At 40.5% G+C, this 17,880-nt stretch overlaps 2 protein-coding genes across 2 annotated transcripts; both read left to right on the forward strand.

Annotated features, from left to right (window-relative positions):
- Positions 1-2,986: 2,986 nt before the first annotated feature.
- Positions 2,987-11,815, forward strand: cfap206 (cilia and flagella associated protein 206). Its single transcript, XM_037087546.1, has 12 exons — positions 2,987-3,094; positions 3,317-3,400; positions 3,856-3,946; positions 4,378-4,566; positions 4,949-5,116; positions 6,095-6,309; positions 6,475-6,594; positions 9,118-9,316; positions 9,402-9,542; positions 10,724-10,917; positions 11,242-11,382; positions 11,525-11,815. The coding sequence occupies exons 1-12, from the start codon at positions 2,987-2,989 to the stop codon at positions 11,744-11,746; spliced, it is 1,872 nt and encodes a 623-aa protein (XP_036943441.1). The 3' UTR covers positions 11,747-11,815.
- Positions 11,816-12,367: 552 nt separating this feature from the next.
- LOC119012978 (peptidase M20 domain-containing protein 2-like) lies at positions 12,368-16,425 on the forward strand. The gene is made up of 3 exons (XM_037087260.1): positions 12,368-13,014; positions 14,365-14,513; positions 16,326-16,425. Exons 1-3 carry the CDS (start codon positions 12,523-12,525, stop codon positions 16,423-16,425), a joined length of 741 nt encoding a protein of 246 aa, XP_036943155.1. The 5' UTR covers positions 12,368-12,522.
- Positions 16,426-17,880: the final 1,455 nt, after the last annotated feature.

The raw sequence follows: 17,880 nt of genomic DNA on the forward strand, positions 1-17,880 counted from the left end.
AGTTCTCCTACTTGAAAAGATTAGAGAGGCCTGTAATTGTCAACATGGGTAAACCTCAACCATGAGAGACAGAATGTGGAAAAAAAACAGAAAATCACATTGTTTGATTTTTAAAGAATTTATTTCCAAATTAGAGTGGAAAATAAGTATTTGGTCAGCTACAAAGAAGCAAGATTTCTGGCTGTCAAAGAGGTCTAACTTCTTCTAATGAGGTCTAACGAGGCTCCACTCGTTACCTGTATTAATGGCACCTGTTTTAACTCATTATCGGTATAAAAGACACCTGTCCACAACCTCAGTCAGTCACACTCCAAACTCCACTATGGCCAAGACCAAAGAGCTGTCGAAGGACACCAGAGACAAAATTGTAGACCTGCACCAAGCTGGGAAGACTGAATCTGCAATAGGTAAAACGCTTGGTGTAAAGAAATCAACTGTGGGAGCAATTATTAGAAAATGGAAGACATACAAGACCACTGATAATCTCCCTCGATCTGGGGCTCCATGCAAGATCTCACCCCGTGGCGTCAAAATGATAACAAGAACGGTGAGCAAAAATCCCAGAACCACACGGGGGGACCTAGTGAATGACCTACAGAGAGCTGGGACCACAGTAACAAAGGCTACTATCAGTAACACAATGCGCCGCCAGGGACTCAAATCCTGCACTGCCAGACGTGTCCCCCTGCTGAAGCCAGTACACGTCCAGGCCCGTCTGCGGTTCGCTAGAGAGCATTTGGATGATCCAGAAGAGGACTGGGAGAATGTGTTATGGTCAGATGAAACCAAAATAGAACTTTTTGGTAGAAACACAGGTTCTCGTGTTTGGAGGAGAAAGAATACTGAATTGCATCCGAAGAACACCATACCCACTGTGAAGCATGGGGGTGGAAACATCATGCTTTGGGGCTGTTTTTCTGCAAAGGGACCAGGACGACTGATCTGTGTAAAGGAAAGAATGAATGGGGCCATGTATCGTGAGATTTTGAGTGAAAATCTCCTTCCATCAGCAAGGGCATTGAAGATGAGACGTGGCTGGGTCTTTCAGCATGACAATGATCCCAAACACACAGCCAGGGCAACAAAGGAGTGGCTTCGTAAGAAGCATTTCAAGGTCCTGGAGTGGCCTAGCCAGTCTCCAGATCTCAACCCCATAGAAAATCTGTGGAGGGAGTTGAAAGTCCGTGTTGCCCAATGACAGCCCCAAAACATCACTGCTCTAGAGGAGATCTGCATGGAGGAATGGGCCAAAATACCAGCAACAGTGTGTGAAAAGCTTGCGAAGAGTTACAGAAAACGTTTGGCCTCCGTTATTGCCAACAAAGGGTACATAACAAAGTATTGAGATGAACTTTTGGTATTGACCAAATACTTATTTTCCACCATGATTTGCAAATAAATTCTTTAAAAATCAAACAATGTGATTTTCTGTTTTTTTTTTTTTTCCCCCACATTCTGTCTCTCATGGTTGAGGTTTACCCATGTTGACAATTACAGGCCTCTCTAATCTTTTCAAGTGGGAGAAATTGCACAATTAGTGGTTGACTAAATACTTATTTGCCCCACTGTACGTGTGTATGTCACTTTGGACAACAGTACCCTAAATGTAAATGGACATATGATGAATATGACCATATGTTTGTTCATTTAAAAGATAATTTTACAAGTCAAAGTCACATTGTTGTTATAATTTAACTAAAAAGTCTGGTTTAGTGTGAAAGCGCTCAGTGAACTACATCGTCTCACTCAACTTGCATCACCAAAACCAACATGGGGCCAACTGGGCGCAGAGAAGGTCGTAAAAAAAGTTGAAATCACAATAAATCTGCTCATATTGACAACTGCAGTTATGTGAAAGGAGAGTTTGTTCTGGTTCACTTCTGCTAATATACAGGAACAGCTCTACAATATTTAGGTTACGGGTTTAGTGAACATTAAACAAAATGATTGGCTGTGGAGTCTTTATAATTACAACCCCGAAAGAGCGTTCCACAGTTATGGATGCCATTCCATCTGTATTTTTATCTCTTCTTAAAGGAGCTAACACATCAGTATATTTAAAATCACTTGACCCCAGCTTGACCTCAGTGGGTAGTGTCTGTTAGTCCTTTACAGTAAGAAACAATAATCATAACGTGCTCATCAATTCAAAAATTGAAGTCACCACTGCTCCTTCTGTTGTGTCGCACTGGGACAGATTTGTTGGTAACTTGAATTGATATTCCATACAAATATATACCTACAAATATCTTTACTCGTAAATTAAGGGAAGTTATTTCAAAGTCATACATGGATGTTATCCTGTTCGCCACTATCATCTTAAGTTTGATAAAGACATCTGTGTTAACTGATGTTTCACTGCGTGGAGCTCATCCAGAAACAATGCTGCATCCGTTCTGGTTTGGGTCCCTATACAAGCACATTCTGGAGAGATGTATCTCGATATATTGTTGATAACACTGACAATGATGATACATAATTATATAATCAATATGTTAGTCATTTCAGGATTGTGTCATATCAATAAAGCCAAATATAGGCAACTAAAGCTCAAGCAGTACAGCAGAAACGACTGGAGACTTTTGATTTGAGACCTCCCTGGCTGTGATCTGAGTTTGATGCGTATCGATGACTGTTTGTTGTGCTCTTGTTAATAAAGAAAGGAGAAAAGTCTGAGTTCGAGACTTTGTCAGGTGGAAAAATAATCTTTTGAACTGACAAACATCGTAAGTGTGATTCATGACACTATTCAAACGGGATCAATAATTATTTGTCTCTTCATTCACTATAGCAACGTTTTTATGAAAAAAAAAAAAACAATATGGCCCACCGGAAAAGGGGCGTTGCTTCGGCTTGATGACGTCATTGGTTGACTGTTACTATAACAACCAGCGTTCTACGGGGCCGTTGTCGCTGTAGCTCCTCTGTTACATCGATACTTTTATCGTTCTACCCGTGGTTCAGGTGAGACTGTGAGTCCGCAGAGATGTCCAGAGCTCAGGCAGAGAGCGTCATCAAGAGGATCATCCGTGAAGTGGTGCAGCAGTGCGCACACAGAGGACAGCAGGTGTCCGACACTCTGGTGGCCTTCATGGTCAGTGAGCTCACCCACAGCTAACGTTACCTGCTGCCCGTCGAGCTAGTTGGCTAAGGCTTGTTATCGAGTTAGATAGACAGCAGCAGTTCAGCTGATACACGCATGTTGTAAATGTTATAAAAATGTTATATACAACAGAAGAGTTGAAGCACATGTTGTTAAAGCCTGCCACCGTGTGGATGGTTCTGAGCAGCCGCTCCTCTTCTGCATCATCCTCAGGTGAAAGCTGTGGTGCTGGACCCAAGAAACGGCTTTAATGATGATCGGACTCTGACCAAACAGGACATCCAGCGACTGGAGGAGGTGACTCACTGTATTTTTATTATTATTGTATGAACTCGGTGTAGTTTTTCCTGCAGCATCGGCCAACTTTAGGAAATTAACCCAAAATGTATTTTGGCATACTTTTAAACACGAAAGGCATTTCTGATGCTGGACTGGGCCACCCCACCAGAATACTATGATAAGACAGCACATAGAAAACCTATTAGAGATGTTAAATGAGCTCAGTTTTTCATGTTCTGTTTATTCTGTTAACTGTTAAAATGTACTTTAAATTATATCCTCCAACATAAAGATGTCTCTTAATCACACTGACAGGCATTTTTCATTTATTGTTAGTCTAGTAGTGGTCAGATTTAAACCAGTTGAGTGTTCAGTCAAGTGTTTTAGTCCATCTGGTTTATTAACTTCAAACATGTACGTGAAGCAATACTGTGAAAACTTGGCTGTCTTTCTAATCTCCATCTGTGATGCAGCTGTGTCTGGATAAATTGATGGAGAAATGCAGTCCGTCCCTCGACACCATCAAAATGCAAGTGTATTTTGACATGAATTACACGTCCAGACGTAAGTGTCACTGTATGAAAAGACATACTATTGTTGTTGGTTTCTGTGTCTGAAAATGATAAGAAATGGGTGTTAAAACCAGATGTGGTTTTTATCTTGCAGCATTAAACCAGTTTTTACCAGTTAAAGAAAGGCGCTGAACCTGTCACACATGTCTTCATTGGTTGTGTTTGGATGATTGCAATGCTGTGTTATGCCTGCCAACATTAAGAGGCCACAGTTATAGACAGACTACAGTGTGTTGAACTGTTTGCAGATACAGGAGTGGAATACACAGAATACACGTGTTAGCATTTTGTCGTGGAATGAATCAGATATGTTATGTTGTAACTTCTTAAAAAACTACATATTTACACACAAGTAGGCACAGGAGAGAGAGAAGTTCTGTTCTAACATACATTTCACAAAGCAGGTGCTGTGTGTTTGTGCAGGGGAGTTTCTGGAGGACATCCACCAGCTGGTGGAGTCCAACCTGAGCCTAGTGAGCAGAGAGATCACCGACAGCAGGGTGAAGACACGGGAGGAGTTAGACGCTTTGTACTGCAAGATGGTTTCATATATCCTGCTGCGTTCCGGCATGGGCTCACCTACAGATGCCAGCACTGTGCAAGAGGCTACAGGTTCACACTTGCTGTTTGATGATCATTAAAAGTACAGTGACAAAACAACACTCACTGTATTGCAGGGTTAAGAGCAGCGCCTCCCTTTTCAATAACTCACAAATGATGTTCCAGTTCTCCAGACAGCACGGCCCATATCTGTGAACTGTACCAACCTCCCCTCAAGTTTATTAATCAGTGAATTTGTATTCAGTAACTTGACTGAAAGATTAAAGTACATTTAAATGTGTTCACTTGGTAGAAAGGTGTTGGACCTCCCTAAAGCTGTTGGTTCTGAATGAGAGCAAACACCTGCGTATACTATAGCCATTCACTGTACAATGCCCTGATAATGATGATGATATCCCGACTGCTGTCTTCTCCTCCTCTGCTCTTGTCCCAGCTGTCCTGCAGAGTGTCTTCCCTCAGACTGAACTGGGATCCTTCATGGTACTCTTGAAGAAAGACAAGGAGCAGCAGCTCCGTGAGCTCACCATGATTGTCACAGGGATCCGTCTCTTCAACAGAGCCAACGACAAGAGACAAGAGAAGACTGACCTCTATAAACTAGGTACAGTGCACCAGCCTGCTGACTTAAGAAGCAGGTTGTTCGATGTTATTAAAAGTGCCTTACACACAGGAGTATTATAATTAGATGTGGTGAAACAATCAGCGAAATCTGCTATAGTCCTCTATCTTTTAAAAAGGGCACCAGAGCAGATTTGACAGAGAAGCAGCAAAATAATTCTTACCTGAAGGTACAAGGTGAATTTATTAATCATTTTTACAATACCAGGGTTTCAAAAACCACACTGGCTTTGAGTCATTTTATGCTACATTCACTGAAAAAAATAAAACAATCCATTTCATAAAGTGTGGTGTTGATGGGGAGGAATGAAGCTGCTCTGTAGTCTGGTGGTATGGCAGCAGATACTTCTGTATCTTCTGTCAGATGGCCGCAGGGTGTAAAGAGTAAGATTTACTTTTCTCTCTGGAGTAAAAAGCAGCTCCATATGTGATATAATTACTGTGAAAACATCAAAATATATGATACACAGGCGTGAAAATATGCATCATATGGGACCTTTATCACTCTGACAGAGTTTCTATGTAAAAACACAACCTCCTGAGTAGATCACATAGTGTTGCTAGCTGGGTTCAGAGAGAAACGTCTTACTGCACCCAACTGAGCAGGTTCAACCTCATTTCGCAGAAGTCACATTGGCAGCATTCAGTGTTTACTATCATAAGACATTTCCTGGGAAATTAGGTTTAAATCTGAGGCCCAAACAGTAACCTCTGCTTTGTAGATAAAGAAGTGTCCACATGCGGCTCCAGTGTTTTGATATACTCAGGACAAGGTTTAATCATAACAGAATCGAATAATAATAATAATATTTAAAGACCAAGTGAAAATATGTTTCTTCTTGTTTGACACTAGAAGGCTGTTTTCACATTCATTGCTTTTGTGTCTTCAGCTACATCATCACACTCGTGTTTTTCACTTATGATTAATACTGCGTGTGGTACCTTTACATTTTCTCCACAGTCCCTGCAGCTAGTAGCGAGGTTCTTCGAGTCACCAGTACAGGCTTAGAGGAGGAGCTGCGTCTCTCACAGAGTCTGGCGCAGAAATACACAGCTGTGCTGGAGAAGCTAACAGACCCTGACAGTCAGTGTGAAGAGTGTGACGTGCCCATCCTCCGGCTCAAACAGGCTCTCTACAATGTCAGGCAGCATGAGGCCTTCCTCAGCGTGTTACTGGTGAGGTCACAGTCACTGCTAATGCTTATGGTTTCTGCAAATGTCGACTTCTTACATCTGTTACTATTAGCATGTGAAATTATACACAACCCCAATTTAACAGCTTATTGATTAAAAGAAGGCAGGTAAACTCTGGATAAATGTATTATGTTTTCTGTTCACCAGGCTGATGCACATTTATGTGCCAAACACTTTGAGATTATGCAGTCTGAGTTCTCATCGCAGATGAAGCTGCTCAAAGAAACCATGCATTCAAAGACAGCTGTACCCACTGCAAAAGCTTTTGTAAGTGTCTTGGTCACCTATTTGGTTTCTACTGTTGTTATGTCTTGTTAAATGAGCTCTGAGAGAAATAGGTCTATGTGTTTTGGGAAATGCACATTCCTCTTCAATATAAGATAAGGAGATGTGATCGCACTTATGTCTGTGTGTTCAGTATGGAGTTGGATGTACTGTTGGTTGTCTTTAAACAGCAGGGCAACAGAAGTAGCCAAATGCTGGGACAAATGGACACCATGTATTATCCAAAGAAAGAACATAATGTGGAGCATCTGCCACATTTACAAGATGGCCCCAAAAATTAAGAAATTATCAGAGACAGCGTTTCACAAAGTTTTTAATGATAAACTTGTTAAACACTGTCTCTGATAGCACCTAACTGCTCAAAGAATGTGGTTACATGAGGCCCCGACCACTTCTGAAGGTGAATCTTGATTTACAGCCCTCACTAGTGATCGAAGAAACTAAGAGGCATGTTAATGTCAGATGTATACAGGGCCAGGATATAGTTTACCTCCATCCAAAGGTCAAGACTACCCTTAGTAAAAGTAGTATGCTAGAAGTTCATTTTATTAAGTATGCTTGAGTATAAGTATAGCAAGTACCGTATACTATGGACCATGTACTTGTAGCGTACTAGAAAGTATACTAATTGAATACCTCTTCAGACTAAATTGGAACATTTTAAGTTTATAAAAGTATACTTTAAGTATAATGTATGAGGTCATTTTAAGTTTACAGAAGTAGAGCAACACCCTGCGACCCCATGGAAAGGGATAAGCGGTTATGGACAATGACATGACATGACACTTTCAAGTATACAACAAGTAAACTCACCTATATACTACTAGTGTACTTCTAGTCCACATTTTAGTCTATTAACATGTAAGTGTATAACAGTGGTAATACCTCAATGCAAATGTGTGCAGAAAAAACATTTTTACTCTGTTAACTTAAATGTAAGCACAAGTCAATGGCTTGATCTTAATCTGCACTTTGATGAAGATGTACTAAGTATTAGTATTTGTAAATTGCTAATTCTAGCCAGAGATTTGCCAGTTTTTTCCACACACTCTAACAACTTAACAGATGGGAAGTCTCTCCCGGGAAACACCCCTTCACATCATTTTTATCATTTTTGTTAACTCGACACAATTTAACCACAGAGCAAGGATGTGAATTAACCCACAACCCATACTTTTCAGTATAAGTCAAGTATACTTCACTATACTTTTCTTAAGTATATAAAATATAGTATATAAAAAGTACACTTCAAGTATACTGCCTCAGTTTTAGTATAAAATAAGTATACTTGTAGTGTAAGGGTACACCTACCAACACATCTAAAGCTCACTGAACATCATGTTTCTCATCAGAAATGTCAGAATTCTAACTTGTGGTTTTTGGGGGGATAAATGTTCATGCTGGAACTGTTTCCAGTATGTAACTCACCCTATTACCACAAACCTCTATGTGTGTGGGTGTGTGTGCGTGACTCCTCAGTCTTAAAGGGATAGTTTGTGTTTTTTTGAAGTGGGGTCATATAAAGTACATATCTATAGTGGATCTGTTTCCTACTGTAATCACTGATCAGCACAGCCTCAGTTTGGAGAAGCAGAGAGCCGCTCCAGCCCAGACGCTCAGCTTTGTACTGCAGTGAACAGAGTCCAGAGAAAAAGAGAAATAAACCACCTAAAACAAGGCTCACCTTAAAAAATAACACTTCAAGTGTACGTTGTAAAATTCACACCGCTTTACCTCACCGTCAGACCGCCCTTTCTTTTGGTGCTACATTTTTTCAACTGTTGAACCTCTGTATCCCTACACATTAGTGCAGCTGGGCCTTGCACTGTATTTTGCTGCTTGCAGATAACCTGTTTGGGTCAGAGTTTCAGCATAGGGATCTGGAGGTTCTATGGTTGAGAAAATGTAGTGCTATAGATTTTTTAGGTGAGCCTTGTTTTAGGTGGTTAAAATTCGCTGGAATCCATTTACTGCAGTACAAAGCTGAGCGTCTGGGCTGGAGCGGCTCTCTGCTTCTCCAAACTGAGGCTGTGCTGATCGATGATTACTGTAGGGAACAGATCAACTATAGATATGTACTTTATATGACCCCACTTCAAAAAACACCAACTATTCCTTTAAAGCTGCTGGTGGGTGTAGTTCTTCACTTTATACTGAGCCAGACTTCCTGTTTCCCCCTGCAACCTCCAGAATCAACACACAGACATTATACCGATATCAGTCATCCCTTAGCACTCTCAGGAAGACAGCAAAGAAACGCATTTCTGATCATGTTGAACCATTCCTTTAAATTCATTTTTCCTTTGACATTTTCTTTATGTGCTTTTCATCAATTCAATCACATCTTTGATAAAAAAAAAAAAAGCTGCAGAATAAATTAAGAGGTGCATTACAAATACTATATAATATATTCAAAAAATCATGAATTGCTTGAGTTTTTACGAGTCTGGTTTTGACGTGTCTTTTTACCTCCTTGTTTCGATCATTCCTCATATTGTCTTTCAGCCAGCGTTTAAGGCCGTGTCACAGCTTTGGATTGGACTTCAGGACGAGGTGGAGCTGCTGAACATCCTCAATAACATCAGGCTCAATCTGCAGCCCTTCACTGCCTCTCAGGCCAAACTCTTCTCGGAAGCTTATTTGGATGGCCTGCTGGGGACATCAGAGGTGAAGACAGATGAACAGAGAATGATTGAGTCCTCAGGTATGGCTGATGTCACCAACACATGTGGGATGTCAGCGTGTAAAGCACTGAACTGCAGTTGTTTTATTCAATTGTTGTTTTTCAGATGAGTGTATTGTTCCAGCTGAGATGAAGACACAGGAATGGCTCCTGCCTGAAACAACAGCCAGTTTTAATGAGATCCCATTACAATATGATGGAGTGTGTGGCTATACACTTGTGAACAGAGATGGACTACTACTTCCAGGTGCTGATTTCCTTTTTTAAAAGAGTTTTTTAGGCATAGACACCTGTATTTAGACAGTGGATAGATTATGAAATGAGGGAGAGAGGGGGTGTGACATGCAGCAAAGGTCTGCTGGCCAGGATTAGAACCAGGGTCAGCTGTGTATGTGGCATGCACTCTAATCACTCGACTACCTGCGTGCCTCCAGGTGCTGTTTGCCTGATACACAATTACTGTTTGGATGGTCCTTCTTTGTCAAATTCAGGCATATGGCTAAATATCTCAGCATGCTACTGACAAACAAGGGGAAATAGTGTCATCTCACCACGTGTGAGGGCAAAAGTCTTCATATATCTCTTCTGAACAGCCACTCAGACTGTCCGTTTCCCCTGCCATGTCATTCTCCTCAAGTGTTCCCAGGCCAGCTATAATCCTACCAGCATCTTGTAGGTCTGTTAGAAGATCATTAGATTGAGTGGCTCAGATCCATGTTGTCTCTTACAGCCTGTGTTGCAGGTTTTTCCCTTCCATTAGAAGAGACTTAGAATTTGTGCACCACCAAATCAAAGTAAAATCAGAAGAGCATCAAAACCAACTCAATGACTCTACCCAGATCTAATGGTTGTAGGTACACCTCAGTAGACTTATTTAGTAACTTTTGTCATGAAGCCTTTTGTGAGTTTATATATGATAATAATGAGGGTCCAAAGTGGTCTGAAATTGCTTTATTTAATTACAAAAAACAACAAAAAAACAGTTTTTGCTCCTTAAGAATGTCAGGTATGTAGGGGAAGACTGAGGGCCAACAAAATCAGGAAAAACACTCCTGCACACTTGCAATTAAGTTTATTGACAGCAACGTTTTGGTACTCAGACCTTCATCAGGTTGGATTACAAGTCAATAGAGGAGGCTGTCTTTAGAAGGGTTGTGGACTCGTGTGGACCAAACAGGCCACACACCCCTCAAAATCCCATCAAACACACCAGGACATTTCATCTGACATTTACGCTACTTAAAGAAAACCAAATGTAAAATGTATGAAAATGTAATACAAACATAAGTTAATGTGTCTAAGGCACAAAGAATAAAAAAATAATGATATGAATATGCTGGTATGAACCAACAGGTCTTTTAAGTGTGTAAAGAAAATCAATAATCAACTCTGTTCATTAAATGTATAATCTTGACACTTCTTTTGCAGGTAATCCACATGTTGGAGTCCTCAAACACAAAGAGAAGCTCTATGTTTTCAGCTCCAAAGAAGCTGCCTTGAAATTTGCCTCCAGTCCAGACACCTTCATTGCAGAGGTGGCAGAGAAAGTCAAGTGCTCCCCTGAACTCATTCAGCTCCTCAAACTCTACCAACAGTTCCCCAGCCTCAGTCCTTACTCTGAGGTCAGCAGCTCCTCCACAAAAATATTCTTAAAACGTACCTTTCAGTTTTGGAGCCACAGGTATTCTTCATGACTTCCAAATTTTGGACACCCACAATAAATGTTCAGCTCACCAGCAACTCAGAGTATATTGATGAAAGTTGCATGTAGGATCTGAAAATGTATTACTTGTGTCACTATTATTTATATTTATTGAAAAGGTCTATAGCTCTATGTGATGGTAGTCTGGACAGTATTACCATGGCTGACAGGACTGCACACACTTTCATACTCTGACTTCACAGGGAATTTGATCCAAACTCAGCTGCTGCCTTGTGTTTTGCAGATGCAGCCAGGAGAGAGTTTACTGGTGAAGCCAATCAAGTGTGAGAGCGGCACACAGACTGACCTCCACCCAGTGGAGACAAACGTCGTCAAATCATATGAGTGGAATGAGTGGGAGCTGCGTAGAAAAGCTATCAGACAGGTGAATCACCGTTCATTCGATGCATTTCAGTGAGAAATTATATTGACTTAGTTACTGCATATATAGCAATCTGCTTGGGTTCTGACATAAAGAGTCTTGCTAACTTGATAAAATATACATTTTGTGTTTTTTGTCCCTGGAGACTGATGTCTGCACCAAAGTAACACACTCAGTGCAGACTGATCTGAGCCACATGAGACGGGAAAACGTCACTCAGACCTGGCTGCCAAAGAACGTCACCTGTCAAAGCAAGAGAGACGGTGAGAGCAACGTACCCAAACCTCAGACCTTCCTGGCAGGTCTGAGGGGACAAAGACATACAAATGTGATCAAAACCAACCTGACCAGATCCGTTGATGAATGATCAAGGTTACATTCAGGGTTATAAAAAAAACCGTTGTTGTGAAAAATAAAAGTCAATGTCAGCATGTCATATTGTGTTTTGTTTTTGTGTACTTGATGAGTACTGGAGTAGTAAGAAACACACTGTCTCTTGAATATTACTTTAATATTAACAATATTGTGATCAACAGCATCAAAAGCTCTTGATAAAGCCTGTTGATATGACAATGGAGTATTCATGTCAATCATCAGTCCTTTAGCGTTCACCTGCTCCTCTCTGAAACTTGACTGACATTGTCTGTTCATCATTTTGTCCATTTGGGCAATTTTAAAAAGATGCTGAAATCACTTTATCAGTCTCTCTGGTGACCACATAGTGTACAATCAAAACTAGTAAGTAACTAGTAAAAATCAGTCAATCAGTAAGTTATGGCCTTGTCTTGTCCATATGTTTTCATATAAGATTTGACACACCTGTGTTAGGTGAAACATTCTTGCGTAATTTAAACCAAAATAATACCAACATGGTTTTCAGTTGGTCTGTAAAGGATGAGAAGATGACACTTGTTTGAACTGAATGTAATTTTCTTCTAAAATCATCAGGGTTATATTGTCAGTGCTCAAAGTTCCTCCACAGCCACATTTTGGACAATAAACAGCTGTTTCCACAGTCTGACGCCTCATGAAGAGGAGACTGCAGGTGCCCCTTCAGTTGGCATTTGTCAGAGACTGTTGAAGCATTACACAGTGTTGTGTGTGTGGGCTGTTGTGAAAATAGGCCGTTCACTTAAAGCTCTCATGAGGTTATTTAGTTTAGATAGTTTGACTGCAGCACGCTGGCATCAGGAGGAGACAGTGTCCCAGAGCACCAGGGTTAATGACCACAGCATTTCCTCTAGGGAAATCAAGATGTCTGACAGAGCAGAGCTGCTGCTGGATGTGAAGAAGAGAGTCGGCTGCTGTATAGATGAAGCCGAGGCAAAGCTCCACGCACTCAGTCAGGACATATGGAGTTGTCCGGAGCTGGCTTATGAGGAAACCAAGGCTCATGACAGACTGGTCACGTATTTCAGTCAGGAGGAAGGCTGGACGGTCGACAGTCACTTCAAACTTGAGACTGCCTTTAGAGCCACCTGGGGAGCCACCGCAGGCAGCGACGTGGTCAGCGTGGGTTTCCTGTGTGAGTACGACGCCCTGCCTGGTATCGGACACGCGTGTGGACACAACCTGATCGCTGAGGTCGGAGCTGCTGCGGCTGTGCTGGAGAACACACAGGAGTTCCCTGCACAGGTGCAGATAGGCTGAGTACACAACTTGTTGAATAAAATGACTTTATTTATGAATTTTTGCAGTTTGGTCTGTTTCAACATGTATCAATCAATCAAACATTAACACTAAAAGTAAAGTAGTAAATTACAAAATTTGACCACTTGGAAATGTGCCAAATTGCAGTCTATTATCTTAAAAACTGGACTGCACTTGAATATGCTGACTTTCAGCTTGAGGCGGTTTCCATTTGGCAGTCTAGAGACTGCAGTGCAAGTGCCTTCATTTAGGGGAAATTAAGATGAACTGAAATGAAGTAACCATTTTTAATATGTGGTGTCAAATCTTTGCAGTCAGTGACTGAAGTCTGTGATTGGCAGACACTTAAGAGGTCATATTCCCTATTGGGCTTCGTACTTTTTGTTTTCAGTCTGGTTTCCAGGAAACTGACTGAACTCAGATGACTTATTTGGTTAAGTTAAGAATATTCCTGGTCATTTGGCTGCTTGTCTTCAGTTTTTGGCAAGAGTAATATATTACTTATTACACTGCTTTTGAGTTACTTTCAACAAAATGGCAAATAACCTTAATAGAAAAATTAAATAGCCTAGTTCTTTTTAAATAAAAGAAAGTCTCTGGAAACAGGGATGAGCAGGCAGACAAAGGATCCTAGTCTGATATATTATGAGATAGGAATAATTTTTGGTTGTAGGCCCAGTCATATGAAACACAACATAGCTTATATTGAAATGATGAAAGAAAAATCTCTCACAGAACAAGGAAAGCATGGTGTGATTCAAGAAAGTAAATTAAAGTGTGCTCCGGGGACTAGGTTTAAGAAGTACTCTCCGCAAGTTCACAGAACAAGGCATGGATATTTTTCAACAAAACAAATAAAAGTGCACTCAGCAGATAACTCTGCCATAGATTTTGGAACACTGGGTGTGGCCACACTGGTTCAGACACTGGCTTGAGATCTGTTTCTTGGAGGAAGACAGCCCAGAAACAACATCAGATTGAAACGCTCTACTTGACACAGTTGTGGTACTCTATTATTGAAATGTTATTATTCACATGTTGTATTACTTCATTACTACTAAAGAAGAATATTACTGTGACATGTTGCTTTTGGAATGCATTATGCGTTGGAATCCCAACAAAGGCTGTATTTATGTTGAAGCCCAAATACAAAATACATAATCAAACTATGGCCTCCAATGAGTCAGAAAAAAATCTGTGACTGAATGAGTGAAAGTCTCCATGGTGCAGTTAAAGATGTTTAAGTTTCTTCCTCTAAGTAAGCAGTTTGTGAGAAATGTTAATAGGCCACAGATTGTGCAGCTGTGATGCATAAAAGCGATGGTGTCTCCACAGGTAATGGTGCTGGGGACCCTAGCTGAGGAGGATGGTGGTGGTCCAACTGATATGATAAGGGACGGAGCCTTTGAGGGCCTGGATGTGGTGTTTATGGCCCACCCATCCAAAGAGGATGCCACGTGCCTGCCCTGTGTGGCCGAGCATGAGTATATATCACAATACAGATCTCCTGCAGTACTATTTTTCATTTTTATTATGTGTACTATACTTGGAAACTGGTAATGTGATGCACTGCATCATGTTTTACTCTATGTGACTGCTTAGTCATCAGGCAGCCCAGCTCCACAGTAAGATCCTCAGTCTCAATTTTTAATTGACACTAACTTGGTCATGGACTGGTTAGTACTATCCCTATCTTGTAGTGTTTCATTTATGAAACACTGCTAATCAGACATTAAGCAGCAGAAGCAGTAGTTCAAAAACATCTTTGATTCTGTCAACTGAAAGGGCAAGCATCATGTTAACATTCAGTGTTACTGTTTCCTCCTCCTCGTGAAACTTCTTGAAAATGACATTTTAACCATTTTTAATCCAAATGTGTTTACCTCCATGATTATGAGCTTGCTGTGTTCTGCCATGTCTTCACCAAGCAACCTATGAAGAAGGAAGGGGCATGACGTCGACATCGTTCCAACATTTCTGGTGCCAGCTCTATTGTAGTTGACAAGCAGACTAAAACCCAACATATCTACGTTGTATAAGCTTTGATGAAAAAATACCTCGACACATTTCACAGAACAGACTAATGATGGATTTCTCCAAATGGGCACATTAGTTTATTTGCTGTTGCTCGAAATAGTATCCAAACATGTTTGTATGCATAGTTCATGGGGATTTAATGACAACATTACAACAGACTAACCTATTCCTCCTCTCTTCCTTTTGATGTCCATCGCAGTCTTCTTTACGATGGTAGACAGGGAGAATATTATCTAATAATATCATCACATAACAAAATGAAACGTCTTCAAACTCTTTTGATTATTAATGGTGCTATAAACTTATGTTCAGCTATAAAACAACAAACTCAACCATCAGGACAGATTGCATTGTAATTAGGAATGAATCATATGGCTAATGCCTGATCACCAAATCAAAAACAACATTTCTCAGCAAACAGACTCAGATAGGGGTGTGATGACGCACACAGCTCACAAGACGATATGATCTGCTATTGCGTTCTAGAGAATAAGACTAGATGAGATTTAAAGACTATTTATTTAAAAGTCCAAAACCGATGAGCCTGTGTTAGACTGTCTTTAAATGTGTGTTCATTAAAAGAAATACAAAACAGGTAAATTCTATGTTTGTGTTCACATGTGGACAATAAGGCCGATTCTGAACACAAAGTTGAAGTGAAAAGAGCATTTGTCAGCATTGTTAGGGCTTTCAGGGTTTTCTTTACAGGTGCAGTTGATTTAGATAGATAGCTGTGGTGGTTCTGTAGGTGTCTTTGCATAGTGCCCTTGTTAGCTGCAGTGTATGCTACAATTTTCTTGCAATGCTCCACTGGTCTCACTATAAATCAACTCTCCAGTCTCAGCCTCAACATCTCGACCACCTTGCAGTCACCATGGACATCGACATCCCTCTCCCCACCCCAACAGAACAAATGCAAATATCCCACAGAAACCTCAAATCCATCTCCCCCTCAGCCCTTGCAGCCTCTACCAAAATCCGTTCCACCTATTACTCCCAACTCATTCAATCTACATTTTTAGTGTATTGTTTTTATTATTGTGCTTTTTAACCTGTAAAGAGTCTTTGTGTACCCTAAAACATCAATGTAATATTATTATTATTATCATTACCATTTCCTGTAGAACAGTATCACACGCTGGCAGGAACATGTACTTGTGTGCATGTTTTATCAGAGGTCTAAAACCTTTAGCTGCACTGGCTGTTTAGCTGCATACAGACTGAAAGTGTTGTTTGTCTCGGGTCTGCCAGTGTGACAGGTATCATGGTATGGCCTCACATGCTGCAGTCTACCCCTGGGAGGTAATCAATGCGCTGGATGCAGCTGTGCTCTGCTACAACAACCTGTCTGTGCTCTGACAGCAGATGAAGCCAGACTAGAGAGTTCATGGTGATCATTTGATGAACCTTTTGTAGTCGTGTGTTGCTATGGGGAGTTAACCTTGGAATGTTATGTTGTGCGGATATCATAAATCATGGTGATAGATAGATAGATACTTTATTGATCCCGGTGTTGTGAAACCAAACATCCCTGCCTACACTGAGCTGGATTACAATGTGATAAACAACAAACATTAATTTCACCCAAACTATTATGCTGAGAGCTTTAAATTTTTATTGGGTACCTATAGAATCGGACACAGTTCTTCCATACCAAAAATGGATGCAATCACATTTTTCCCTGTAACTTCCACATTTTAAATAACACATTCAAAAACTTTATATCCATATGTTACCTGAAAAGAGCTGGGTTTTCTGACATAGGACACGGCTACTTCTGCTGCACATTTTGTTCGCTAAATCACCACATATGCAAAACCTACTCTTTCAAACTCCTCCTACAATTTAAGCGCCATCTGCCTGAAAATTTGCACATAGAATCTCCAGATTTGTCTGATGAAAAGTTGTTAAAAGAATTTTGGCACTCCAAAAAATCTGCTAGTTACCAAATTATCTTTTTTGCTAGCTAAAAATTACATATTGTTTCATATGTCAAACTAAATGCTTTCAACATCAAACTTAAGTCAATTGTTCCTGAAGTCATCCAGAGGCTTTGTGTCAAATTTGGTGCAAATTTTGCCCATAGGTGGCACTATAATGGATGTAAATGCCCTTTTGCCTTTAACTTCCACATTTTAAAGATCACATTTATGAACATCATTTTCATGTATTTCTCAAATAGAGCTAGGCTTTCTGACATAGGCCCCGCCCACTTCTACTGCAGTTGTCCTTTGTTAAGTTACCACACACTAATCAACATAAATGCATTTTTCCTTGTCACTCTAATTTTTTGTTGCAATAATCAAAATGTAATGAAACAGTACTGATAGTTAAGTCAGGATTGCTCAAAGTGGGCATGATTTAGTACAACAAATCCAAATTGACACACATTCAGCCTTTTGCACTTCCAGTGCACTTCCTATTACAGCGAATATCACGACTCACACGTTGGCCTGTGTCTTCACTTTTGCCCCAAGCCCGTCATCCTATGGGGCAAACTTCCGTGGGCTCTGTGGTGCTCGGGTTCCGAGTCGGGTGGGGGGGCTTGGCCCCCATTCATAACTGCTTGCAGTTCTATTTTGTGAATGATTTTTTAGCTCAAGGCGCAGTAGGCATATATCATAGGCTAATTGTATTGTTTAATCACATAATTTGACTCTTCAAAAGCTGTAGATGATATTATATTTTAAGGATAATACTATTTGCAAAGTAATATCTCCAAGGGATTAGCCAAATTTAATGTTATTTGAATTCATGTGTTGACCTTTAGGTGGTCTGTCTAGGGCAGGGGTACTCAAATGCAAATCTTAAAAG

This window comes from Acanthopagrus latus, chromosome 22 (assembly GCF_904848185.1).
Source record: "Acanthopagrus latus isolate v.2019 chromosome 22, fAcaLat1.1, whole genome shotgun sequence".
Taxonomy (NCBI): domain Eukaryota; kingdom Metazoa; phylum Chordata; class Actinopteri; order Spariformes; family Sparidae; genus Acanthopagrus; species Acanthopagrus latus.